The sequence below is a fragment of the Lipomyces chichibuensis genome (assembly GCF_038497645.1).
Source record: "Lipomyces chichibuensis strain CBS 12929 unplaced genomic scaffold V1513scaffold_19, whole genome shotgun sequence".
In the NCBI taxonomy this organism is placed as follows: Eukaryota; Fungi; Ascomycota; class Lipomycetes; order Lipomycetales; family Lipomycetaceae; genus Lipomyces; species Lipomyces chichibuensis.
In genome coordinates this window covers 232908-257180 of record NW_027117471.1, presented here as the reverse complement: position 1 = coordinate 257180, position 24273 = coordinate 232908, and the positions used below count along the sequence as shown (strand labels likewise).

At 45.6% G+C, this 24273-nt stretch overlaps 9 protein-coding genes across 9 annotated transcripts; 5 read left to right on the top strand and 4 right to left on the bottom strand.

Moving 5' to 3' along the window:
• Positions 1–47: 47 nt before the first annotated feature.
• V1513DRAFT_464850 (Sec63 Brl domain-containing protein) lies at positions 48–6925 on the top strand. The gene is made up of 12 exons (XM_066900013.1): positions 48–734; positions 794–894; positions 951–1280; positions 1333–1533; positions 1584–1800; positions 1856–2144; positions 2196–3399; positions 3451–3620; positions 3670–3784; positions 3836–4449; positions 4501–5028; positions 5080–6925. The coding sequence occupies exons 1-12, from the start codon at positions 260–262 to the stop codon at positions 6857–6859; spliced, it is 6024 nt and encodes a 2007-aa protein (XP_066753185.1). The 5' UTR covers positions 48–259; the 3' UTR covers positions 6860–6925.
• A 298-nt stretch (positions 6926–7223) lies between these two features.
• On the top strand, positions 7224–8596 carry V1513DRAFT_446313 (profilin). Its single transcript, XM_066898245.1, has 5 exons — positions 7224–7338; positions 7480–7555; positions 7766–7863; positions 7990–8124; positions 8176–8596. The coding sequence occupies exons 2-5, from the start codon at positions 7543–7545 to the stop codon at positions 8308–8310; spliced, it is 381 nt and encodes a 126-aa protein (XP_066753184.1). The 5' UTR covers positions 7224–7338; positions 7480–7542; the 3' UTR covers positions 8311–8596.
• On the bottom strand, positions 8418–9628 carry V1513DRAFT_446307 (Got1/Sft2-like family-domain-containing protein). The gene is made up of 7 exons (XM_066898244.1): positions 9500–9628; positions 9392–9418; positions 9277–9341; positions 9034–9212; positions 8885–8966; positions 8603–8830; positions 8418–8543 (listed from the first exon to the last, which is right to left on the bottom strand). Exons 1-6 carry the CDS (start codon positions 9519–9521, stop codon positions 8789–8791), a joined length of 417 nt encoding a protein of 138 aa, XP_066753183.1. The 5' UTR covers positions 9522–9628; the 3' UTR covers positions 8418–8543; positions 8603–8788.
• Positions 9629–9909: 281 nt separating this feature from the next.
• Positions 9910–11106, bottom strand: V1513DRAFT_470020 (SGNH hydrolase-type esterase domain-containing protein; the record flags this gene model as incomplete). Its single annotated transcript, XM_066900143.1, has 4 exons — positions 9910–10337; positions 10392–10767; positions 10823–10947; positions 11004–11106. 4 exons carry the CDS (start codon positions 11104–11106, stop codon positions 10177–10179), a joined length of 765 nt encoding a protein of 254 aa, XP_066753182.1. The 3' UTR covers positions 9910–10176.
• A 463-nt stretch (positions 11107–11569) lies between these two features.
• On the top strand, positions 11570–17084 carry V1513DRAFT_485311 (uncharacterized protein). The gene is made up of 5 exons (XM_066900468.1): positions 11570–12022; positions 12078–12135; positions 12192–13486; positions 13535–16250; positions 16303–17084. The coding sequence occupies exons 1-5, from the start codon at positions 11732–11734 to the stop codon at positions 16932–16934; spliced, it is 4992 nt and encodes a 1663-aa protein (XP_066753181.1). The 5' UTR covers positions 11570–11731; the 3' UTR covers positions 16935–17084.
• A 70-nt stretch (positions 17085–17154) lies between these two features.
• On the top strand, positions 17155–18215 carry V1513DRAFT_446298 (carbon-nitrogen hydrolase). Its single transcript, XM_066898243.1, has 2 exons — positions 17155–17334; positions 17398–18215. The coding sequence occupies exons 1-2, from the start codon at positions 17193–17195 to the stop codon at positions 18126–18128; spliced, it is 873 nt and encodes a 290-aa protein (XP_066753180.1). The 5' UTR covers positions 17155–17192; the 3' UTR covers positions 18129–18215.
• Positions 18216–18222: 7 nt separating this feature from the next.
• On the bottom strand, positions 18223–19354 carry V1513DRAFT_89177 (40S ribosomal protein uS13). The gene is made up of 5 exons (XM_066900631.1): positions 19112–19354; positions 18996–19039; positions 18795–18855; positions 18671–18732; positions 18223–18612 (listed from the first exon to the last, which is right to left on the bottom strand). The coding sequence occupies exons 1-5, from the start codon at positions 19112–19114 to the stop codon at positions 18318–18320; spliced, it is 465 nt and encodes a 154-aa protein (XP_066753179.1). The 5' UTR covers positions 19115–19354; the 3' UTR covers positions 18223–18317.
• Positions 19355–19741: 387 nt separating this feature from the next.
• V1513DRAFT_380462 (SBDS protein C-terminal domain-containing protein) lies at positions 19742–20653 on the bottom strand (the record flags this gene model as incomplete). Its single annotated transcript, XM_066895040.1, has 3 exons — positions 19742–20369; positions 20445–20505; positions 20587–20653. 3 exons carry the CDS (start codon positions 20651–20653, stop codon positions 19742–19744), a joined length of 756 nt encoding a protein of 251 aa, XP_066753178.1.
• Positions 20654–21450: 797 nt separating this feature from the next.
• V1513DRAFT_446290 (major facilitator superfamily domain-containing protein) lies at positions 21451–24273 on the top strand (the record flags this gene model as incomplete). The annotated part of the gene is made up of 6 exons (XM_066898242.1): positions 21451–21608; positions 21674–21831; positions 21891–22069; positions 22120–22567; positions 22620–23486; positions 23539–24273. Coding segments are annotated over exons 1-6 (1982 nt in total), but the record flags the coding sequence as incomplete, so codon positions are not given.

The following is a 24273-nucleotide window of genomic DNA, read 5'->3' as shown; positions in this document are numbered from 1 at the left end:
GACTTTTTGGATTAGTGTAGGTTACCCTGTCTCGGCCGGGTAAGTATCTGAGTTTTGATGTCGACTTGTCTCAGCAGTGGTACAGGTCGGACTTCCAAACCTTAATGTGTGTCTGTCCCTCAAATAATTCTTGTAGGATGTGCCTCATTAACAGCAAGTTGAGAGGATCTACTACGGAAAACAGGTACAAGGTTTTCTAGATTGATTGAAATTGAACCAGATACCGATCCGACAGAAGTCAACTTCGAAAAACGAATCAATGTTGCCTTCATCCACCTCGCTTTCAGGTTCGCGCAGGAGCAGCGCCTCCAGATTTTCCCTAGACGATCTCCGCGAAAAATTCCTCGCTCAGGAAAGGGCTATGAAGGATGCGCGCCTAACCGTTCAGGTCTTTAATAAATTGAATTTGAACACTGTTAAAGTTGACGACGACGAGTGCGTGTTTGATGGGAATTGGGATGAGAGTGATTATGAAGGACTTTTGAGTGATTCGGATGATTATGACAGTGAGAATGACGAGAAGGAGATGAGTTCCTCTGCGACGTCGCTTGATCGGGATGAGGATGAGGATGAGGATGAGGATGTGGATGTGGATGAGGATGTTGCTGGGCCGGCGTATGGTAGGGAGTGGCTGTTGAATCGATGCCTGAAATATCTTAGTCGTGGCCGTAATACGATGGACATTGACGAATTGACGCAAGCCCTGGAAACTGCTTTACTCTCACCAAGCGGAGGTCTGTGTTCCTGAAGTGTAACGTAAGTTGTGTTGGCGCTGGCTGACATGAAAACCCAGACGTTGAGATTCAATCGAAGCTGGCGGATATTTTGGGATATGATGATCTCGAATTCGTGACCGAGCTGGTCCAGAATCGATCGAAAATCGCTGAGACGCTTGTATGTTGGAAGAGATGACTGTCATCGAGGACTCCGCTAACAGAAATGGTTAACAGGAGCGCGGTACAGAGTCCAACTTTCTGTCACAAGTCCGAGTTATCAACAAGTCCGAGAAAAAACATAAAAGCAAGAATACGCAAAATGCAAGTGGCGACTCAAGGACGTACGATGAAGTTGTGCGCTCAAAGCTTTTGACAAAGGAGGAACGACAGAAACGACTAGACGCAATGATGAAAGCACGAAAGGCGTCACCCACCGGTCCCATTCTGTCGGCCCCTGACGAGCATTATCCTCACGTCTACAGATCTCATGACGCAGGGAACACATTGAGCGCCTACGGCAATAAGTACAGCTTGCCGATTGGTACTACTCGCAGTACTGAAGATGTAAGCCATTACGACGCGCTTTGTTTCGGATGTAATGTAACTTATGGTCTAGCTCTACGAAGAGGTTTCCGTTCCGTATGCGAAGCAGCGTCCTCTAGCAATTGGAGAGAAGCTGGTACAGATAGCAGATCTGGATATTATTTGCCGAAATACTTTCAAGGGCTACAGGACTTTGAACCGTGTGCAATCACTAGTTTATCCGATTGCCTATGGTACTAATGGAAACATGCTCATTTGTGCGCCAACTGGTGCTGTAAGTGGAGCTCACAAAATGTATACTTCAGGATACTGAGAACTGCATAGGGTAAAACGGATGTCGCCATGCTGACGATCCTACACACCATCGCAATGAACTGTGTCCCATCTCCGTTCGAGGAGCCCGATGCCGGTGCCTACCACGTAGAGAAGAATAACTTCAAAATTGTCTACGTTGCTCCATTGAAGGCTCTTGCTGCTGAAGTTGTCGAAAAACTGGGCAAGAGGTTGGCGTGGCTGGGAATTCAAGTTCGGGAATTGACCGGTACGCGGTTCTGATATTTGGCATTTAACACACGCATAGGCTGATCATTGTCAAGGTGATATGCAACTTACTCGAACTGAGATTATAAAAACCCAAATTATCGTTACCACTCCAGAAAAGTGGGACGTTGTGACTAGGAAAAGCAACGGCGATACTGATTTGGTGGAGAAAGTCAAACTTCTTATCATTGACGAGGTGCACATGTTGCATGATGATCGTGGTGCCGTCATTGAGAGTTTAGTTGCCAGAACACTGCGACAGGTCGAAAGCACTCAGAGCATGATCCGGATTGTTGGATTGTCCGCCACGCTCCCAAATTTCATTGATGTCGCTGACTTCCTAAAGTATGCCTTTTTGGTGTAAAAAGAATGGATTGTACTAATTGATCAATGCAGGGTTGACAGGAGGGAAGGTTTGTTCTACTTTGATGCTTCTTACAGACCGGTTCCGTTGGAGCAGCATTTCATTGGCGTTAAGGGAAAAGCTGGTGGAAAGCAGGCAAATGAATACTTGGACCGAGTCACGTATCGAAAAGTCATCGATATGCTTAGAGAAGGTCATCAGGTGATGGTATTCGTTCATTCTAGAAAAGATACTATGAATACTGTCAGGACACTAAAAGACTATGCTATGTCTGAAGGCGACATGGACCTCTTCGATGCGACCACGCACCCGAGATATCGCTCAGCGTCATTTGACATTTCAAAATCCCGAAGCAAAGAAATTCGTGAGATTTTCAGGGATGGCTTCGGCGTGCATCATGCAGGCATGCTGCGATCTGATCGCAATTTGACAGAGCGCCTCTTCACGGAAGGTATCATCAAAGTTCTGTGCTGTACTGCTACGCTCGCTTGGGGTGTCAATCTGCCTGCCGCGGCTGTCATTATTAAGGGTACTCAAGTTTACGACGCGAAGAAGGGTGGTTTCACGGATCTCGGTATTACTGATGTCATACAGATTTTTGGTCGAGCTGGTCGTCCTCAATTCGAGAAATATGGTATAGCATTTTTATGCACAACACTGGATCGACTAAGTCATTATATGTCTGCCATTACACAACAGCAACCTATAGAATCTCGATTCGTGGAGCGGATGGCGGATAACCTTAATGCGGAGATTGCTCTCGGCACCGTGACCAATATTGACGAGGGTGTGCAGTGGCTCGGCTACACTTATCTTTACGTCAGAATGCGCAAGAACCCAATGGTATACGGTATTGACTGGAAGCAAATTGAAGAGGATAGTTTACTTGGCCATCGTCGGCGAGAATTAATTGTTGAAGCGGCGCGGACACTGCACAGAATGCAGATGATCATATTCGATGAACGAACTGGTTCTCTTACTCCCAAGCACGTTGGCCGTATTGCTTCCGAATTCTACTTGATGCACAGCAGTATCGAGATTTTTAATAACACTCTGCGACCTACTGCGACTGATGCAGATGTCTTGGCTTTGCTCAGCATGAGTAAGGAGTTTGATGGCCTAAAATTTCGCGAGGAGGAAGCCAATGAACTCACCAAGCTACGTGAACAATCCGCGCCTTGTCAGATTTCGCACAGCATCGATACTACTGAGGGCAAAATTAACGTCTTGCTTCAGGTTGCTTCTGTTTGCCGCCACTTATTTCGATGGATCTAACGACATATTTAGGCGTATATCTGCAACGCGCGTATCGAATCGTTCTCTCTTGTCTCAGACACTGCTTACGTGGCCCAGAATGCTGCAAGAATTTGCAGAGCATTGTTTTTGATCGCTATGAATCGCCATTGGGGTCATCTAGCTCTTGTTTTGTTGTCCATGTGTAAAGCAATTGACAAACGGTAAGTTTGCTGCTCCCTGCAGTATTACGACGGATATTGACAGTCTCAGCCTATGGCCTTTTGAGCATGATCTTGCGCAATTCGGATTACCAAAGCAAGCGATAGAGAAATTAGAAAAAAAACAGGTTCCACTTGAACAACTGTGCGACATGCAGCCAGGAGAGGTTCGTACTCCCTACTGACACCATTGACTTGATTTACTCATAAGTATGTAGATCGGAGAACTGGTTCATAATCGAGGTCTCGGCAATGTCATTGCCAAGCACTTGAGGAATTTCCCGCTACTGCATATCGAGTTTGAAGTTTCTCCAATTCTTCGGAATATCCTGCGAGTACATTTGAACATTATTCCTCTCTTCGTATGGAATGATCAGCTGCATGGAAATGCTGAGTCTTTCTGGATTTGGGTAGAGGACTCTATTGATTCCGAGATATTGCACTCTGCCAAGTTTATCCTGTCTAAGAAGCATATGTCTGATACCCATGAGATGGACTTCTTTATCCCTCTTAAGGATCCAATGCCGCCTCAGATTTTCGTTCGCGCGGTCTCGAATACATGGGCGGGTGCTGGAACTGTTACGACGATTTCATTCCAGCACTTGATTAGACCTGAGCTTGAGAACATTCAGACAAAGCTTTTGAACTTGAGACCGCTTCCCATTACTGCCTTGCATGACCCTGTCATCGAAGCTATTTATCAACAAAAGTTCAATTACTTCAATCCAATGCAGACGATGATCTTCCATTGTTTATATCATACATCTTCTAATGTTCTTCTTGGGTCGCCCACTGGATCTGGTAAGACTGTGGCTGCTGAATTGGCCATGTGGTAGGTTATCCGCTTTTCTTCTATGGGTACTGCAGGATTAACATCATGAAGGTGGGCGTTCAGGGAGTTCCCGAAGTCGAAGGTCGTGTATATCGCACCCATGAAAGCTCTAGTTCGCGAGCGAGTGGACGATTGGAGAAGCCGCCTGAGCGAACTCGCGAGCAAGAAAGTTGTGGAACTCACCGGTGACAGCAGTCCAGATGCACGAGCAATTAGAGAGTCGGATATAATTATTACGACACCGGAGAAATTCGACGGTATCAGCCGAAATTGGCAAACTCGAAAATACGTTCAACAAGTCTCTCTCATTATTATGGATGAGATTCACTTGCTTGCAAGTGAGCGTGGTCCTATTCTTGAAATGATCGTCAGCCGAATGAACTACATATCTACGCACACGAAGCAGCCTGTACGCTTACTTGGCATGTCTACGGCTGTCGCGAATGCAGGCGATATGGCCGGCTGGCTGGGGGTTAAGGAAGGCTTGTTCAATTTCCCACAGTCAATCCGTCCGGTGCCGCTTGAAATGTATATTGATGGCTTTCAAGATAATACTGGCTTCTGCCCATTGATGAAGAGGTATTTTTTTTCTAGATTGTCCAATTTTTTTGCTTTGTTAACGTAAATCAGTATGAACAAACCTGCTTTCATGGCTATTAAGAGCCATTCACCGAATAAGCCTGCTCTCATTTTCGTCGCATCTAGGCGCCAGACGCGGCTGACTTCTTCCGATTTGATCAATTTCTGTGGCATGGAGGAGAATCCGAAGCGATTCCTGAACATGACTGAGGAAGTACTCGCGATGATTATGAGCAAGATAAAAGACGAGCCATTGAAGTTGTCATTACAATTTGGCATCGGTCAGCATCACGCCGGTTTAATTGACTCAGACAGAAGAATCGTGCAAGAACTGTTTGCCAGCAATAGGATTCTGGTCCTTGTCGCTACTAGTACTTTGGCATGGGGTGTCAACTTACCGGCCCATTTGGTCATTATCAAAGGAACGCAATTTTTTGATGGAAAAATCGAGGCATATAAGGATATGGACCTGACTGATATTCTGCAAATGATGGGTCGTGCTGGTCGTCCTGCTTTCGATACCAGTGGTGTTGCTATCATTTTCACGCAGGAATCTAAGAAGCAATTCTACAAGCGTTTCTTGCATACAGGTTTCCCAGTTGAGTCATCATTGCACAAAGTTCTGGAGGATCATCTTGGTGCTGAGATTGCTGGAGGGAATATAAAGACCAAGCAGCAAGCGCTCGATTTCTTGATGTGTACGTACCTTTTTCGACGCGTGCACAAGAATCCGACATATTACGGCTTGGAGGAGACTACTCCAGAGGCTGTGAACGATTATTTTGTGTCTCTGGTCGATAAGAGTATTGCAGAACTGGAGAAATCTGGCTGCGTCAAGATCTTCTCGGATGGCTCTGTAGTTGCCACGCCAATTTTGAATATCAGCAGTTATTACTACATTTCACACAGGACAGTAAGAAACTTGTTGGATAGGGTTAAGCCTCATGCTCCGTATGAGCTGTGTCTCCAGGTTCTTGCCGAAGCATCGGAATACGATCTATTACCAGTGCGTCATAACGAGGATCTTCTGAATATCGAGTTATCCAAACGTCTGCGGTACAGCGGTGCGCAACTGAAGAAGGTGATGTGGGACCCTCATGTTAAGGCTTTCCTTCTTATCCAAGCGCACCTCAGCAGGGTGGAACTCCCGATTACAGACTATATGCAGGATATGGTTTCTGTTTTGGACCAATGCGTGCGTATTTTGCAGGCATATATTGATATTACCGCAGAGCTGGGCATTCTAAGTACGTGCTTGATGTTCATCGATCTCATGCAAGCAATCAAGCAGGCTGTGTGGTTTGACGATAATCCGCTCACCGTCCTTCCTGGCTTGAAACCGGTCCCTATGAATCACTCAATGACTGTCGTCAACCTTCGACGACTCGGTGACATGAAACCTGGTGAGATGAATAGATTGGCAGTGTTCTTGAAGGTTCCGGAGAAATCCAAGGCAGAGTTCTTGAAAGTGCTGTCGAGCATCCCGATCGTTGACGTGGATCTTCGTCAGACACAGGAGACTATGGTAGTCAGGATCGAGAGGAAACGGCCACCATTGACAACGGATTATAAATGCTACAGTCCTAAGTTCCCTAAGCCGCAATACGAAGGCTGGTTTTTGATTATGTGCTCAAAATCGTCGGATGAATTACTGCTGATTAAGCGGGTTCGACCTAAGTCTGGAACGCCGTGGCAGAGGCCCATTGTTGTTAGTCTAGAGATTCCGCCTACGATTACGGGCAGAGAGGTCGATTTTATTTGCATTAGCGATATGTATCTCTTCAACAGCGTTTCAGCGAATATTCGGCTTACGAATTCTTCGTTGTTGTAAGGAGTTGGTGAAACTTGTAATTAGTGGCATTACATGTGGCTAATATTAAATTCGCATTCAAATCATAATGTCATTCTCCGTAAACATTTTTTACCCATGTAGCGAGCATCGTCTTATTGTTTCGTAAGCAATGCGCCGCATACCGGGACCAATTTACATCAAGAACGTTGGGGGATCCATAGGGCAAGGGCTATTTCCTTGTAAATTTACTTTACACCCGTGGTGTGCAGATCTTTAAAGGAGCTCGTTTGGGTTAGTTCAGATTACAAACGCATCGACGGTGATCAGTGGAACGCACACTTATAGCCGGGTAACCAAGTCGTATAAACGCGCGCCGGACATAATGGAGGTACTGTGACGGGTTGCAACATTTTGTGAGGTCGGCTCTCCAGCACATTCTTTCAAATATCGATATAACTACTTCGAGCACCTATTCCACTCTCATTTACTCGGAGCCATAGTATTTGGATCTTACTACGGTACGCTCTGTTTTATTTGTTTTGAGAAAATTCAATTACTGGTCGTTCGACTGGCGATCAACAGGCGTAGGTTTAGGTTCCAAGCTGTCATATGCTATTTAGCGTTTCATCAAGCCTATCCAACGCTAATTGTTTTGGCAGGATTCATTGAAACTTATCTCATTATAGATTATCTTCTAAGCGCGAAAAGTAAATAGTATCATTATGTCGTGGCAAGGTATGTTAGCTTAAAATTCCTCAGTCGGCCAACTCTTGACGCGGCCGGAGACCATTGAGAACGACAAACGCGGTGGTAGGCTTCTCATGCAGTTGTTTCCGCGGACGCGTGATCTCTGATGTGGCTTTGGCTGTGAATGTATTTGGCATAAAATTAGCTTGCAGAATTGTTATTTCGCTATAGTAGTGGCTAACAAGTTTCGGTCTTTAGCATATGTCGATAACCTTGTCGCGTCGACCAAGGTTGACAAGGCCGCTATTTACTCAAAAGCTGGAGACAGCGTGTGGGCTCAGTCCGTTGGATTTACTGTATGTTTCAATTTTTTGTCATAGAAGGTTTGCGTGCCTCCGTAAATTTTCTTTCGTGCATGTGACTTGTCGTATGCGTCTGTTTTCTGAGAGTGGTGGCATATGATTAACAGTTTAAATATGTAGCTGTCCGCGACTGAGCTTTCTGAAATCGTCACAGGATTCGATAATTCGTCGGGGCTACAGGCTAAGGGATTGCATGCGCAGGGTATTAAGTACTTTTTACTTCGTGCCGACGACAGAAGTATCTACGGAAAGAAGGTATGTCAGGAAGTATAAATTATATTGTAGAGTCTAATGAGATACTACTAGGGTGCCGAAGGTCTAGTTATTGTCCGAACAAAGCAGGCTGTCCTGCTAGCGCATTATCCTGAGGGGGTGCAGCCTGGTGAGGCTACGAAGATCGTTGAGCAATTGGCCGACTATCTTATTAGTGTAGGATATTAAGCGTATTCTATGAATGTACATTTCAATTGGGTTGTCTAGAGTGCTGGTTAATATTGGTAATGTGAAGAAATTGCAGTGAGCAGGGCCGATTCGACGCGGGAGGGTATTGACGACTTCTGATGGTGTTCATATCCATGACCTATTAATATATAATGATATCAATCGAATTTTATGGGATGAAGCTCAGTGGAAATTTGCGACGAACGTATCTCGAGCTGAAAGCATTCTGATGACTTTAACAAGATGCTTAGTACTTATTATACAATAGGTGATTTCCCAACGTGAAACTCACAGAATAATTCGGCTTAAACAAAAAAAAAAATTCGAAAGCGAACAAAAAGCCACCTCTATAATTATTATTCACGCATAACGTCATTAATTTTTGTACACGCTATTACTACAAAATCCCATAAATATATTTCCATTTCACTGTCAGACCGTCAGACAAAACTTGAGACTGGGTTTCGAATGACAGAGCTCAGATTGGAAGAACTCGGATACCAGCTAACCTATCAATTGTCTAGAAGATGTCAATAATTTGGTCATTTAGAAACTGCGTAAATGGTGAACATACCGGAGCTATATACGGTGAAGAGAGGACAGGACCGATGAATGGCAGCGATCGTAGGAATGAGACGATAACGGAAAAGAAATCGCTGAAATGATTTCATTAGCGCTGTTCCAATGATATTACATCATAGCCAGTAAAGGGTTACCACATACCCAAATAACGCCATCATTCCACAAAATTCAATGATAAAACCAGTTATTGGCCGCCGGCATAGAATAAGCACTATACCTAACAAGAAGCATATTGTGCCTCTTATTTTTTGTCTTCTGGCGAAGAAATACAATGTTCGCTGGTGGCCAATAACCAAAACCAGGCCAGCCAGAAATAGTATCTGTATACATTAGAAACAAGTCAACAACCATATACATCACTGGTAGTCGTGCGTATATTCATACGTTTCCAAATGCTAATAAAGCAGTGTCAAATAGAGTGATAACTCCAAGGAGTAGAAAGAAGCAACCTAGAACCTGCTTAGCATAAGAAGTATGAATTCCAGAATGAGAAGCATACCAGCTGCGGTTAACCCGACCCCAATCTCTGGATATTGTTAGTCCACGTTAATGATATGCGTCCAATTGACGATGACGAGGCAATTCCGCAATAAATCAATTTACATACTTTGTATATCTGTCAACCACATTGTGCAAGCAAACCTCGATCAATTGACTATGTTATTCGCTATATCTGGTGCGGTTGCAGTCCGTTATCTATGGTGCGGTTGCAGTCGACTATATTATTATTGTGGCCAACGGGTTATATAATATGTAGGCATGGTCGTCCCGTACACAAAAGCAAAACATAGCGTAGCATGGATACCTTAATCGTCATACATTTTTGTGTGCGGAGAGTCGTACCCTAAATCAGCTGTCGCGCTGAAATGCGCATTTATTGTTGCTAGTGCCTAAGCCACGAAAGTTCGCGTCAGGGTTTGAGTAACTACTTAGCTGCTGCAGAGTGTTAGTACTCGATTTCTCTAGTCATAATACAACAAGCAGACGCTATCATCTGAGAAGATATGTTTGGTGCTTGAGTCAGCATAATGCATATTCGCACATTATATGATAAAGATCATTTCGTGTGACTTGTACCCTTGCTAGCTAGGCTCAACGGGCCCGAGCATATGTTATGTGGTTAGTGAGTAAACACAGCTGCACAGGCAGATCTAGGTAAGAAATGACCAATTGCGGTTCACGTAGAGTATCTATGTCTTGACATTGCAGTATGGCATTACGCTGCATGCTATAACTCAAATATGCTGATATCAACAAAATATTCTAATCTCTATCGTCAAATGTCTACTCTAAAGCGGCCCTCAGGACATCTGGCGATGTAATCTTATCCCATGGTGGTAGCTTCTCATTGACGGTGGCGGGTTCCAGCTCTGGGTAAAACGCTTTGATGGCCTTGATAACGTTCTTGAACTCCACTTTATAAGCCTTGTCGAAATAATGCAATCCTAATTCGTAATCAGTAATTATGAAGTCAACGACGTGTTCAGATGGTGACCCACCATCGTTAAGGTAGGATGACAGCGGATTTTCGGCGGCAACCTCGGCCAGACCATATACAGGGTCGCCTTCCTTCCAGCCGAGATCTGCCATAATAAGATACCACATGGGAACAACTGCCACATTCAATTCCTTAGCCAGCTCAATGGCAGCGTCACAATATTCGCGAGCCCGAAGAGTCGTGCGTTCCATGGCACGATCTTCTCTTCCGATTTGCCACTGGTGGTGGTTGTACGGGCCCGGTCCAACGATAACGATCCTGGCTCCAGCTCGCTCGGCGCTGCTAACTATCTTTCGCAAGTTGTCTTTGTATCTGGGAATGGGAACATGCTGCGGGGCTCCAGGAACTACCGAGTCATTGGTGCCAAAAAACACAACCTTAGTCAATTGTAGTTAGCGGAGTTTGTTGCGTTCGTTGGTCGCGAACTATTACCATCAGCTTAATCTTGGACGTCGGCGACGTTTCCTGCTCGATTATCTTGTCCACCATGAGCAGAGCATGGTCGGAGTTGTAGCCACCAAACCCACGTTGAATAACATCAAACCTCCGACTATAAACTAATCATGTCATTCGAAGAGTTCTATGTCGTTCTGTAATTGAACCATGGACTTACTGTTCTGCATGGCAGGACCGAAGCAGAATCCGATATCTTGATTATAGGCATACTGGGTAATCGAATCGCCAAAAAGAAGCACTTTGTCAAAAGCAAGAGCCATATCGAATGTGTCCGTCGACGGGCCCTGGAAGGTAATGCAAAAACATAGACAAAGGGGATGGCAACAGTTCGAACCAATATATTCGACGTGGAGTGCTTATTTTGGTGATCTTGAATGCAATTTGCCGCACGTGGTACATTACATTACGCATTTGAAACTGGTATATACTCGCTCCAGGCACGTTTACAGATGTCCAAATCTAACCTGCGGCTGGCAAAGTCTCATTTTAACTGGCAATTTCCTCGGACTGTGCGTTGAGAATGCCTCAGTAATAAGTAGAAAATAAAATGAAAGGAGTTGTCCATATATATAGACAGTCTCCCAGTGTATATACGAGTTCGTAGCAATTCAAGTAAGTAGATAATTCTCGCTGCCGCTACAGCATGACGGCGAGCTAAGAGTGCAGTCGATATTTCGCCCGTAAATTAGAGCACCCACCGCTTTACTAAGTTCAACGTCGAGACAATTTCCACTATCGGCCACTAACATCAACAGCGCGTCTTTGGTTCTTCGGCATTGAAAGCGTCATTACTGGGAGTGACAAGCACTTAATATTTTATTGTCATTTAGAGGCGGGATAATCGCTCAGTGGTACGACTGCCATTCAGATCAGGCCTATCGTTTTATGGAGTATCCAGCAACAGCTACTAGGGCGGCGCAGTCACCGCCATCAATTCCTCCTAGATCATCGTCTCTTACACAGTCTTGCTCCATTTCAATCAACCCGATATCACTGGTAATCAATGAGTGCATCACGATTACATCGGCAATGCGCAAGAATGCGCGATGGGCGCAGTCCGGTGTGTCAGCGATCCTCGGCACCGGTAGCTCCCCGGACTTTGCGCCTGATGCAGGAGAGGACATCAGTTTAATTGCAAGACTGGGATTGCGCACGAAAAGGACCCGTACAACGCAGGTGAGATCCGCTGGCAGGCATCGGCTTTTGTCTAGGTGCTAATTTTATTGGACAGGACAATCCACTCATGGCAGGATTCTCCAAACTGAGAGTTGACTTGGCTGAATGTCGAGGCGAGTAATTAAACTTATCAGAAAGTAAGTCATCGTACTAATAACTATATCTTCAGATATCTCTACATTCGATACAGTGTCACTTTTCCACCCTTTCCTGCAAGTTATTCGGTCGTCATCTATTACGGGACCGATCACGTCCCTAGCACTAAACGCCATTACCAAGTTCTTTTCTTACAGAATAATTTCGCTATCATCACCACGCCTACCTCTGGCAATGCAATTACTGTCGTCAGCTATCACACACTGTAGGTTTGAAGCATCGGACTCATCACAGGACGAGGTTGTTCTTCTTCGTATCCTCAGACTTATGGAATGTATGATGTGTGGCATTGGCGGTGACTTGCTTTCTGATGAAAGTGTCTGCGAAATGATGGAGACTGGGCTGAGCATGTGCTGCCAAATGCGGTTAAGCGAGATGCTTCGACGGTCTGCGGAGATGTCCATGGTTACAATGTCTCAGAGAGCGTTCGAATTGCTGAAGCAAATTGAACCCGAGGCGAATTCATCAACTTTGGAAGCAATGACCAGTACAAGCAGCGGCAATATCGGCAGCGTTCAGATGGGCGAACCAGCTACCGCAGAGCCAAATAACACGCCAAGAGAGTCACCGAATCCTTCCATGTCTGAGTTCACTGCAACGGCTGGTCAACTGCCAGCTGACAATGCATATTCAAACGTTGATTTGAAACCATTTGGCTTACCATCTATTCGAGAGCTTTTACGTGTGCTTATTTCTCTCCTAGACCCTCACGATAGACAGCACACTGATACGATGCGCGTTATGGCTCTAAGAATTATTGATGTCGCTTTTGAAGTTTCAGGGCTGACAATTGCCACTCACGCGTCACTGCGGAGTTTGGCTGTCGATGACCTTTGCCGCCATTTGTTCCAATTGCTGAGATATGATTCACCACAAATATTGCAGACTTCTCTTCGTGTTTCTTCTACAATTTTACACACTATGCGACCTCATCTCAAACTTCAACAGGAACTTTTACTCTCATATATGATTTCGTGCCTTCATCTGCTTGTTGATATTCCAAAGGAGCCAGGAATAGATCCAATACTATATGAAGGCGTGCCATTGATGCCAAAGGTTCTGTTGAGATCTTCGCCCTCAGTCACAACGGGAAGTTCATCTGGTACGAGTACACCGGTGCCAGTCAAGGAGCGTCAAAGGTTGGGTATGGAAGGTGGACAGCGGGGTCCGGATGCTAGAGAGACAATGGTGGAGTGCTTGAGCGGTCTAACGCGCATACCAAGTTTCATGGTTGACTTGTTTGTAAATTATGACTGTGATGTCGACAGGGCGGATTTATGTGAAGACTTGATCGGCTTACTGAGTAGGGTAAGTGTTTTGCCTTTACTTCTGTTACTTTACGATTAACGATCACAGAACGCTTTTCCGGATGCCGCTGCGTGGTCAACTCCTAATGTTCCACCTCTATGTCTCGATGCACTGCTTTGCTACGTGTCTTTCCTGGACGACCGCCTTGACATGTCACCGACGATAAAGCCAAATTATCCAACCGTGAAGCAGCTCATGGAACAACGAGATAAAAAGCAATTAATCATCCAAGGCACGTCAAAATTTAATGACGATCCCAAGAAAGGAATACAGTTTTTGGTGGAGTGTGGTATCATCGATGACGCGTCTAATCCAAAATCGATCTCACGGTTCCTGCGCAACACATCCCGAATCAGCAAGAAACTCCTTGGTGAATTCTTGGCTAAACCTTCTAATAAAGACATACTGGACTGTTTTATCGATAGCTTTGATTTTACGGACAAGCGAATTGATACAGGGTTGCGGGTGTTACTCGAGAGTTTTAGATTGCCTGGAGAAGCTCAGCAGATTGAGCGAATTGTTGAAAAGTTTTCGGAGAGATACTGCGAGTTTGGTCACAAAGAGGTGGCCAACAAAGATGCCGCATTTGTTCTCAGTTTTTCAGTGATTATGCTTAATACCGATCTTCACAATCCCCAAGTTCGAAACAGAATGACACTAGAGCAGTACAAACACAATCTGAGGAAGGTCAACAATAATGAGGATTTCATTCCAGAATATTTAGAGGCCATCTACAACGCGATTAAGAATCAGGAGATTATCATGCCAGAAGAACACAATAATCAAGCTGGCTTTGATTACGCTTGGAAAGAGCTTCTTCAAAAGGCCAACTCGTCGGGTGAACTGTTCGTATGCGATGACACAAGCATTTACGATGCAGAGATGTTCCGTGCAACTTGGAAGCCGGTTGTGGCAACTCTTGCATACGTGTTCACTTCAGCGACAGATGACATGGTCTTCATGCGTGTGATTACGGGATTCGATCACTGTGCCCGGATAGCTACGCGATATAATATTTCGGACGCACTGGATCACATCATTCTTTGTCTGTCGAAGATTTCGACCTTGACTGCTGAGCCATCGGCGACAAGCAGTGTAGACTCAACGGAAATACAGGTTGATGGCAGCAGTATCACCGTCAGCGACCTTTCAGTCAGATTCGGCAAAAACTACAAAGCCCAATTAGCCACCGTTGTGCTTTTTAGAGTTGTCCGCGGAAACGAATATCTTGTTCGATCAGGATGGCGCGAAATAATTCACATATGGCTTAACTTATTTGCCAACTCACTCATATCGCCATACTTCTCAGAACTACAAGACAAACTAGATGTCCCCGCGATTCCGATGGTGACTCCCGGAAACGTGATCAAACGAAATGATCCGAAGGATAGCAGCATCTTTTCAACATTGTCGTCGTATCTGTCTAGTTACGCGGTTGACGGACCACCAGAACCGTCGGATGAGGAACTCGAAAGCACCTTGTGCACCGTTGACTGTGTGAATTCGTGTAATTTGAGCGAGATTTTTGACAATATTTCGGCACTCGATTCCGGCAAAGTCCAGTACATGCTGCAGTCCCTATTAGAGGAGGCAATGCTATTACAGCAGCGAAGGCCGTTCCTCTCGTTACGGAATGAATTCAACAATGATGCGCGATCAATTGGCGGCCAATCACAACTACTCTCCACATCATCCGTAAATGGGTCAGTTGAGCAACAAAACCTGCCATCATTCGCTCCACTGAGCATATACGTCCTCGAGATGGCTACTTGCCTCGTTTTGAAGGACGCCGAATGCTTGGCTATACTACGGCCGAAGCTAATGGCAACATTTATAGCAATTCTGAGAAATGCAGGCAACGTGTATCCTGTAGTTATTGGCCGAGTGATTTGCTACATGCTAGCGATTTTGCGACGAGTTATTGATGAATGCACCGCATCTCCAAGTGAAGAGAAATTGGCGGATATCAAGTTACTGGTTGGGGAAATATTCTTATCTGCGGCTTCTGTCGATAATGATATTCTGAAAGAAAGTGGCCCAATTTCTGCCACTGGCATTGTATATTGCTTCCGGAGCTGTCCAGATAATATTAAGATGATATTACTGGATGCGCCCGAACAAGCATTTTGGAAAGCGTTGGAATCTCTACTTGAGAATCCGGAAGCTGCGTCTGTTATTTTTGAAGTTGTTGAGGAGATAACCGGCATACCGGATAGCGATGGTGAATTTCAGGTCAGGCATGAGAAGGATAGTACGAAATTGCGGCTCATTCACAACAGCGCCAATTTCCAAGCGGTGATAGATCTCCTTGGTGCGTTCGCGAGTGCTGGAAGCGTGGGTAGTGAATGGGAACAGCGCCATGATCATCGCAGTGGCTCTATACGTCGCTTAGGTCATTCATCTACGCCACCGATAACCAATCTGGCTGCCAGTGCAAATCTAAACAGTCGAGGAGAGTCAGGCGGTCCACGAGGCGTAGTAGAAGGTGTTGATCGCCGGAATTATAGTACAATGAAAGCATCAGCCAGTGGAACAGGTAATAAGCATGCCAGCGAGGATAGCTGGCGAGGTAGTACAGTTGTCAATGGGAAGCGCATGACTGCGGCAGAGGTTAATGCTGCCGTTGCTGCTGGCACCTACCCAGGGATGCAGAGACCGTATGTAGACGTCGTCGAGCGGGCAGTGAAGGCCGTGAAGATGATTAATGCATTCCGAAGTCAAGTGACGGATCTTATCACGGAGCTGAAGCTTGAAAGAAACGACGGTATGTACACTGCCACTTTGTACGATCGCACTTATCGCTAATTGCATACTAGGCTGGACTACATTCTGGTTCCCGGTATTAGATGGATTATTGCTTCAGTGTTTAAATGCATGCAGGGAAGTCAGACAAGAAGCTTTCGGATCTCTACAGCGCACGCTTCTTTCTCCCGAGTTGTCCGCAACCTACGACGATTTCGAATGGACCGCTATTTTCGGAACGGTATTGTTCCCACTGATAGCGGGTCTCTTGCGACCAGAAGTTTATCAGTCGGATCCCCGTGGAATGGGCGAAACAAGGTTACAGGCCTCGTCCTTACTGTGCAAGGTTTTCTTATATTACTTGGAGCGACTGTCGGGATGGGAAGGCATGCTTGATCTGTGGTTGCAGATACTAGACATGATGGACCGTCTGATGAACAGCAGTCCGCGGGATAACTTAGAAGAAGCAGTTGCTGAGTCGCTTAAAAATGTGTTGCTTGTCATGAGTTCTTCTGGGTACCTCGTTCAGCCGGAGAAGGCTCAAGGAGATAATAAAAGACTCGAGCTGTGGGATCAGACCTGGAAAAGGCTTCAGCGATTTTTGCCTCCCGCAACTTTAGACTCCTTACCAGGGTCGCTTCCGGGCAGTATTCCCGCCGCGGTGGATCGGGGAGCGGAAGGTAGCTCAGAGCCCGTTGAAGATTGAGACAAGTGGGATGGATCATTGCTTGATTGTTAAATATCAAAGAAGAAACGTGGATGAAGGTGTGTGATAGACTACGTGGACGGCATGTTAATTTGTTGCATTTTATCTGTATGTATATTATATAACGAATAAAGTTTATATGAGAATCAAACTGTGAATGTTCAAAGTTCGATAGTTATCGTATACCCGCAAACCTGAGCCGCACAACTCAAGTTTCGAGATCGTAACAGCATCCGACCCACCAACAGTCGGATTAAAATGCCTCAATTACTCTCCAAATCTTTGAAGGTGGCACTTGTGCAACTAGCCGCTACAGCGGATAAAGCTCGAAATTTGTCTCGCGTTAAGGAGCATGTTCTGAAAGCAGCAACGAATGGCGCAGAACTGATCGTGCTGCCAGGTGAGTTCTGATCGACAAATATGGTTCTTATTATGATGGAATGCTCATGAAACAATGCTGCAGAATGCTTTAACTCGCCATACTCGGTTACTGCATTTCCACAGTACGCTGAGTATATTCCATCTGGAGAGACCACGACATTCTTGTCGTTGCTAGCGAGAGAAACATCAACCTACCTCATCGGCGGCTCCATTCCTGAGCGTGACGATACTGGGAAGCTATTCAATACGAGTCTGAGCTTTTCGCCGTCTGGAGAATTAATCGCCAAGCACCGCAAAGTGCACCTCTTCGACATCGATATCCCAGGCCAGATCAGGTTCAAGGAATCTGAGGTGTTAACCGGGGGTGACAAAGTGACTGTCTTTGACATTCCGCCGTACGGCAAAGTTGGCCTGGCAATTTGCTATGATATTCGGTTTCCTGAGTTGGCGTCGATTGCGGCGAGAAACAATGGCGTTTTTGCGATGATTTATCCTGGCGCGTTTAACACGACTACAGGTCCGCTGCATTGGGAATTGCTTGGGAGGGCGCGAGCGGTGGACAATCAGATTTATGTGATCATGTGCTCGCCGGCTAGAGATTTGAGTGCTGGATATCATGCGTATGGTAGCTCGATGGTTGTGGACCCTAATGGGGTTATCCTCGCTAAGGCGAATGAAGGCGAGGAGATCGTGTTTGCGCAGTTAGAGTCAGGAAGGATCGAAGCAGTTCGGAGTGGCATCCCGGTAACGACTCAGAGAAGATATGATGTCTATCCGGATGTTGGCGAAAAAGTTGAGCCATCAGCGTTTTAAATGTGCAATAAAAGATCACGGTGAATCTACCGAGTATGTAAAGGTTGTTAAAGCAATGGTCAATAAAATAATATAAGCAGCGTTTAATCCATCCTGTCCTGGACTATATTATGCCAACAGATCTTTTAATTACAAGGTAAAACAAACAAATAAACCCTTTTCCATAATACAAACATCGTCGCTAGCCGTTTATTTCTTCTTGCTGACACCGACAGTCTTGCCCCTTCTACCGGTAGTCTTGGTGTGCTGACCTCTGACACGGAGACCCCAGTAGTGTCGCAGACCTCTGTGGGCGCGAATCTTCTTCAGTCTCTCAAGATCGTCACGGAGCTTTGAGTCAAGCTGGTTAGCGAGGACCTGGGAGTCCTTGCCGTCGACAAAGTCGCGCTGACGATTAAGGAACCACGCGGGAATCTTGTATTGAGTGGGATTCTGGATGATGGTAACAATTCGCTCAAGCTCTTCGACTGTAAGCTCACCGGCTCTGCAATCATACCGTTAATATTGACCTGTATTTATTCACTTATTAAAATCAAATTTACCTCTTGGTCAAATCAACATCAGCCTTCTTGCAAACAAGGTTGGAGTAACGGCGACCAACACCCTAGTATTTATTAGTACGCATGCCTTAATTACTATCAACAGTGACTCTGCGTCTGTACGAACCTTGATCAAAGTAAGAGCGTACATAATCTTGATCTTACCATCAACGTTGGTGTTGAGGAGACTATAACCGTACCATCAGCAAATATTTTTCAATAAACCAAATATCCTCCGCATATTTTCACACTTCATAACACAGAGATAGATGTGTATATTGGCAATCGTGGGGATTCGCTCCAATACTCAAAATAAAATGTGGCATACCGCAAGATGTGCTGGAAGTTGCCCTTTTCCGAGACAACGAACGACTAGACAGTGTTTCGTTAGCAATGACGATTCACAATTACTCTTCTGTCATATTTATTGCATTGCAAACCTACCATTTTTGACGATGTAATTGGCCGATGAGATACAAGATGGTAAGTGGTCCCTTTGCCAGCGGATGCTTTGACAACTACTGAATTTCACGACTCGTGCGTGAGGCGCGGATCGCGGATCTGTCTGTGGTGGGTCTACAAGCGCATTGGGAACGAACGATGGGAAATAACCCTAAAAAAGCAGTCACGACTTGTGTCCTGGCTCTCATATTAAACCAAACCCTGACACATCCCGGGTAACTCTCTGTCGGTCCTTCCAACCATCAGAGGGATTCGATTACTTTTGATCACTTCGTCTGATCCTTGATTTTGCTTTATATGACTGGAGAAAGCAGGTCGAATTTTGATTATATTTGTGAAGTTTGAAACGTAGTTCACTGGGGACTGCTGTACGCTCTATATGTTCCATATGAATTGTGACTTCGAAAATAACTTGATAGATTGTCCAAATTAATGTTAAATAATTTAGTGCCAGGTAACCACATGCAACGTATCGCACTGGAAATTGGGAACGTATACATTGGAACTAGCCGGTTAAGCTCCAGTTCGAGTAAAAACAAGACAGTAGATAAGAAAATCAATTGCCCTTAGTTTAACCGCTATTGTATTGACATCCATACATTGACAAATTCTTCACAACGCCTCCTCACCTTCCTGAATAACTGCAATATCGAGGACTTCTAGATTTGCACGGCCTTTACTCTCGTTTCGTAGGAGGTCGCCAATTTCACGGTACTTGCCTGGCTCGATGAAGCCGACACAGTCCCACTCTTGAGACCAATTTTCATCTTCTATTTCTTCTATTAAGGCAACGACTGTATCTCTGTACTTCTTCGCTTCTTTGGCATTTCCAAACACTCGTATGCGCATGCGAGCCCGCGCAATCGGAATAATCTGCTTTGCGACAAGCTGCTTGATGGCGTCCAGGGCCTGTGCCTTCGGGCTCTTATTCGCAGTAATACTTATGCCGAGCTCCGCCAGTGCTTTCTCTATGATAGTAGTGGGATATGGCCGCTTAGTGCTCGGGTTAACACATTTTGACGCCACGAGATCGATGACGGTCGCATGTTGCTGCTGCAGCTTCGCGTGCCGCTCCTTCTCACCGACCTGCAGCTCCCCCTTCTTGAGGATTTCGAGGATGATCTTGTCGGTGTCTGTTGTGCCGAAACTGGCTTTGAGATCTTCATTTGGGGCGACTTGGCCCTTGGAAACGTTTAGAAATACGTTCGGAATCTGGAGAACTTCGTCGAGGTCAGTTTCTCTGTAACACAAATGAAAGCGTTAGTAGAGCAGCTTTGTCAACCTTTAGATCAATATATCAATGGTATTAACATACACTCCGGATCTCCAATCTTGCACTTTGTTTTGATAGCATGCCAACTCGAAACGACGCTTGCCTAGATATCACAGTGTTAGAGCGGCGGGCGGAAACAAGATCGATCTGGCGATCTCCAGTGGACGGAACCAAACAGAAACACCTTTTCGCATGCGAACAAGCGATACATTTGTCAGCTTAATTTGATTAGACGGTTGTTGGATCGGCATTGTGAGGCACTATACGTGGTGATTGTCTCCTGTCTCTGCAAGTAGGGCGAGGACAAAATCGTCGAAATTGGCGTTGGGAATAGATTGTTGATAAACTTTATTTGACTGGGATATACAATTTTCCAAACTCCCATATAAGGTATTTAGATTTAGATAACTGCTGCAGCCACATCTGTCAGTATTCGAAATAATATCTCTGCTGTCTACATAAGCAAATATAATCATAAACAAGTGAGTGATGTTCGAGTCGGATGTGATTGCAGGGCCACGTACACGCCAGGGGCGAAGATTGCTTTACACTGGCTGACTGGCTGATGGCGGCGATGTGACGACCGTACGATGACGGATATTTAAACGTTAGGCTTGTAACTCTCCAGGGACGCATGCCAGTCTAGCTGCCCCTGGCAATTACCAGAATTCATTTGGCATCACACCTCAGACTTGCGGCATGGGCCTTGAGGAATGCACTAAACATGAAACGCGAACAGCAGACAGCCACGGCGGCGCCATTGTAAATTGCACTACTCGTCCAGAGTACACGAAATCATGAGAACACCATGTCTTCGCGACCTCATAGTGGCATCGCCACGTAGGTGTTTGCTCCGAGGAAGGTGACAACTACAGCAAGGTATGGTGGATTAGTGAGACCGGACGAAGATAGGCATAAGTGTGCAAGGAAGACTGCACAGTCAGTTGTGCGTGCGGCGTGAGGTATGACGTCAGAGTGCAACCTCTTCGGGGTTGGTTCTTCCAATGTCCGCACGTGGCACCTTCCCGCCGTTGTCGCTAACGACGCCACTCTTGCAATATTGCCAAAAGTTCTGTTTCCCCATTCATCCTGCTGCTCGCTCCCCACAGTCACACACTGTTCAGTACATGACGATGACCGGAAAGACGAGTTCAAGTTACATTCTGGGCATTCTGCAACCCGTCTGCGACGATGAAGATGTCACAGGTATTATCTTTGTTATCGGATATTAGTAATATTAGTGTGTGCTGATCAACCAATGCTTATAATAGGAACTGTTGCCATGATACCACATGATGAGACTACCAAGTCTGGACACGCCGTCTCTGACTATGTGAATGAGAACTCCAGCCGGTCGAAAAGGCCGGAGAAGATTAAGAACGGTGTAATTCTCCATCCTCAGCCTAAAGATGACCCAAATGATCCCCTTGTATGTTATTCTGTGCCATTGTCATTCGCATTCCACGACCACAACTGACTGTAACGCAGAACTGGCCCACGTGGAGACGCGACATGGCATTGGCGGTCATTGGTTTCCACTGTATGATCGGCGGTGGTCAAACTCCTATCTTGGCCGCTGGATTCTCAACCCTAGCGGCGGAGTTTAACGTATCTCTGTCAACATTGGCATATCTTGTTGGAGGATATATGCTGGCCCTCGGATTTGGGTATGTGAATGACTAGTTATTCGAAGGTATGACGCTAACGTCGATTTTAGCTCCGTTATTATTTCACCGACTGCGATTTTGTACGGAAAACGTGTGACCTATCTCCTAGGTACTATCATTTTCTTAGTCGCAGCACTCTGGGCCAGCGGCTCGCATTCTTTCGCATCTCTACTTGCAGCACGAATTTTCATGGGCTTTGGTGTAGCTCCTTGCGAGTCACTGCCTTCGGCGACAATTGCTGAGATATATTTCCTTCACGAACGTGCATACCGACTGGGGATCTATACGCTTCTCTTGCTCGGTGGCAAGAATATCGTACCTCTAATTTCTGGGTTTATTATAAGCAATCTTGGGTGGAACTGGGTATTTTGGATAGTTGCCATTATTGTTGGGTTTGATTTTGTTATGATTTTTTTATTCGTTCCCGAGACTTGGTTCGAGCGTAATGCCGTCCCCCATGATAAACGACAGATGGAGACTGCCAGTGCTCGAGAAGCGGTTAGTATTCCTGGTAGCATAGCGCTGGACGCACTGGACTGACAGTTTCTAGAGCGCGCAGTCTTTGAAATCGCGATCACGATCCTCAGTTCACAGTAGTTTGTCAGCATATCCAGAGTACTACACGGGGGAATACAGCGACATCGATGAGCGAGTAGTTCCGACAGATATGCCAATGACTGAAGAGAAGAAGTCGTTAGCTGACGAGAAGGCCGATTCATTGGAAACGCGTTCCGTGACACATTCACACCTGCGTCAGAGAAGTATTACTACGGTTGGCATGGATATTGGAGTACCATCCTCAAGCAGTGCGATTTCTATTCCTCCTTCACCTCCAGCGTCACCTGCGTGGCATGCTCATTCTAAAACAATTGATGACGCTGAAGCAGATGATGTAGTCAGCATTTTGTCTGCGCAAAAGCCAAAGAAATCGTTCAAGGATCAGCTTGCCATTACGAACGGTCGCTTGTCGAACGATCCCTGGTGGAAGGTCGCATTGCGACCTCTAGTTCTCTTTGCATATCCGGCCGTCCTATTTTCGACTCTCATGTATGCTTTAAGTGTCGTCTGGCTTATCGTAATGTCCGAGTCCGTGTCGGACGTCTTCGAGCAACGACCGTACAATATGAGCGCGACCGCTGTGGGTCTCCTCTACATCAGTCCGTTTGTCGGTGGAATTTTAGGTACTGCCGTTGCCGGCAAAATCTCCGATATGATTGTTCGGGTCATGACGAAACGAAATAACGGAACGTACGAGCCTGAGTTCCGATTGCTGATGGTTGTCGCTGTTGCCGTTAGCGTTGCGATTGGGTTGATGGGATTCGGCTGGTCCGCGTATGACGACAATATTTGGGTAGTTCCTACTGTGTTCTTTGGAATTATCAGTTTTGGATGCTGCTTGGGCAGCACAACAGCGATTGTAAGTCCAACCCTGCAAAGACTGGTTCTGAACCGCAACTGACGAAATCCAGACATTCGCGGTAGATTCATACAAAATGTATGCTGGCGAAGCCCTTGTAACGCTCAATCTCACCAAAAATGTGCTTGGCTTCGTATTCTCTTTATTCACGAACAATTTCATCGAACATGCAGGCACGAAGACTACTTTCATCACGTTCGGGTGCGTTCAACTGTTTGTGTGCTTACTCGCCATTCCACTATACATGTTTGGAAAGGTCTTTCGGCGTTGGACGGATCAGAAACAGTTGATGCGGTATCTTAGTTAATACTTTGTGCGTTACTTGGTTTCATTTTCATTGTTGCATAGAACTTTGTATGGTTGTATTATCGTTTGGCATATGATAGACATCGGGGTGTTGTTTGATTAGTGTGATGGTTTGTTCAGACATCGGCATAATGGGTTCGGCATGTATTATTATGACTTTTTTTCGTGTCACAAGGTTTGGGCGGGGTATTGTTGGGTGTTGCGAATTGGCAATTGTTGGATAATTCGGTTCATGTACATGAGAAAAGGCGGGAAGGTGGATCACGACCTCGTACTGTCCCAATCATGTTTCTTCATAAGTCCTCTGTGCCGATATTGGGCTTCATACTCACTCCAAACAGTCATCGCCCAACGTTGGTCTTCAATTTGCGTACTAACCGGAATGCGACTTGAAATTTAATTCGTTTTAGCAGCGGATGATTTTTCATTGCAACCGAGAACAAAATTATATCATTCCCATTTAAAGTAGCGCAAAACCATG

Excerpts from the sequence above, each read along its gene's own strand:
- V1513DRAFT_464850 (XM_066900013.1), top strand. The coding sequence starts at position 260 with ATGTTGCCTTCATCCACCTCGCTTTCAGGTTCGCGCAGGAGCAGCGCC. Across the intron at positions 895-950 it reads CGAAAATCGCTGAGACGCTT|GAGCGCGGTACAGAGTCCAA; the intron begins GTATGTTGGAAG and ends AATGGTTAACAG. Across the intron at positions 3,785-3,835 it reads GCGACATGCAGCCAGGAGAG|ATCGGAGAACTGGTTCATAA; the intron begins GTTCGTACTCCC and ends ATAAGTATGTAG.
- V1513DRAFT_446313 (XM_066898245.1), top strand. Across the intron at positions 7,864-7,989 it reads CTCAGTCCGTTGGATTTACT|CTGTCCGCGACTGAGCTTTC; the intron begins GTATGTTTCAAT and ends TTAAATATGTAG. Across the intron at positions 8,125-8,175 it reads GAAGTATCTACGGAAAGAAG|GGTGCCGAAGGTCTAGTTAT; the intron begins GTATGTCAGGAA and ends AGATACTACTAG.
- V1513DRAFT_446307 (XM_066898244.1), bottom strand. The coding sequence starts at position 9,521 with ATGTGGTTGACAGATATACAAA. Across the intron at positions 9,342-9,391 it reads GGTCGGGTTAACCGCAGCTG|GTTGCTTCTTTCTACTCCTT; the intron begins GTATGCTTCTCA and ends AGCAGGTTCTAG. Across the intron at positions 8,831-8,884 it reads CTTCACCGTATATAGCTCCG|ACAATTGATAGGTTAGCTGG; the intron begins GTATGTTCACCA and ends GACATCTTCTAG.
- V1513DRAFT_485311 (XM_066900468.1), top strand. The coding sequence starts at position 11,732 with ATGGAGTATCCAGCAACAGCTACTAGGGCGGCGCAGTCACCGCCATCA. Across the intron at positions 12,136-12,191 it reads TGACTTGGCTGAATGTCGAG|ATATCTCTACATTCGATACA; the intron begins GCGAGTAATTAA and ends CTATATCTTCAG. Across the intron at positions 13,487-13,534 it reads TGATCGGCTTACTGAGTAGG|AACGCTTTTCCGGATGCCGC; the intron begins GTAAGTGTTTTG and ends TAACGATCACAG.
- V1513DRAFT_446298 (XM_066898243.1), top strand. The coding sequence starts at position 17,193 with ATGCCTCAATTACTCTCCAAATCTTTGAAGGTGGCACTTGTGCAACTA. Across the intron at positions 17,335-17,397 it reads AGAACTGATCGTGCTGCCAG|AATGCTTTAACTCGCCATAC; the intron begins GTGAGTTCTGAT and ends ACAATGCTGCAG.
- V1513DRAFT_89177 (XM_066900631.1), bottom strand. Across the intron at positions 18,733-18,794 it reads ACGCTCTTACTTTGATCAAG|GGTGTTGGTCGCCGTTACTC; the intron begins GTTCGTACAGAC and ends AATAAATACTAG. Across the intron at positions 18,613-18,670 it reads GATGTTGATTTGACCAAGAG|AGCCGGTGAGCTTACAGTCG; the intron begins GTAAATTTGATT and ends GTATGATTGCAG.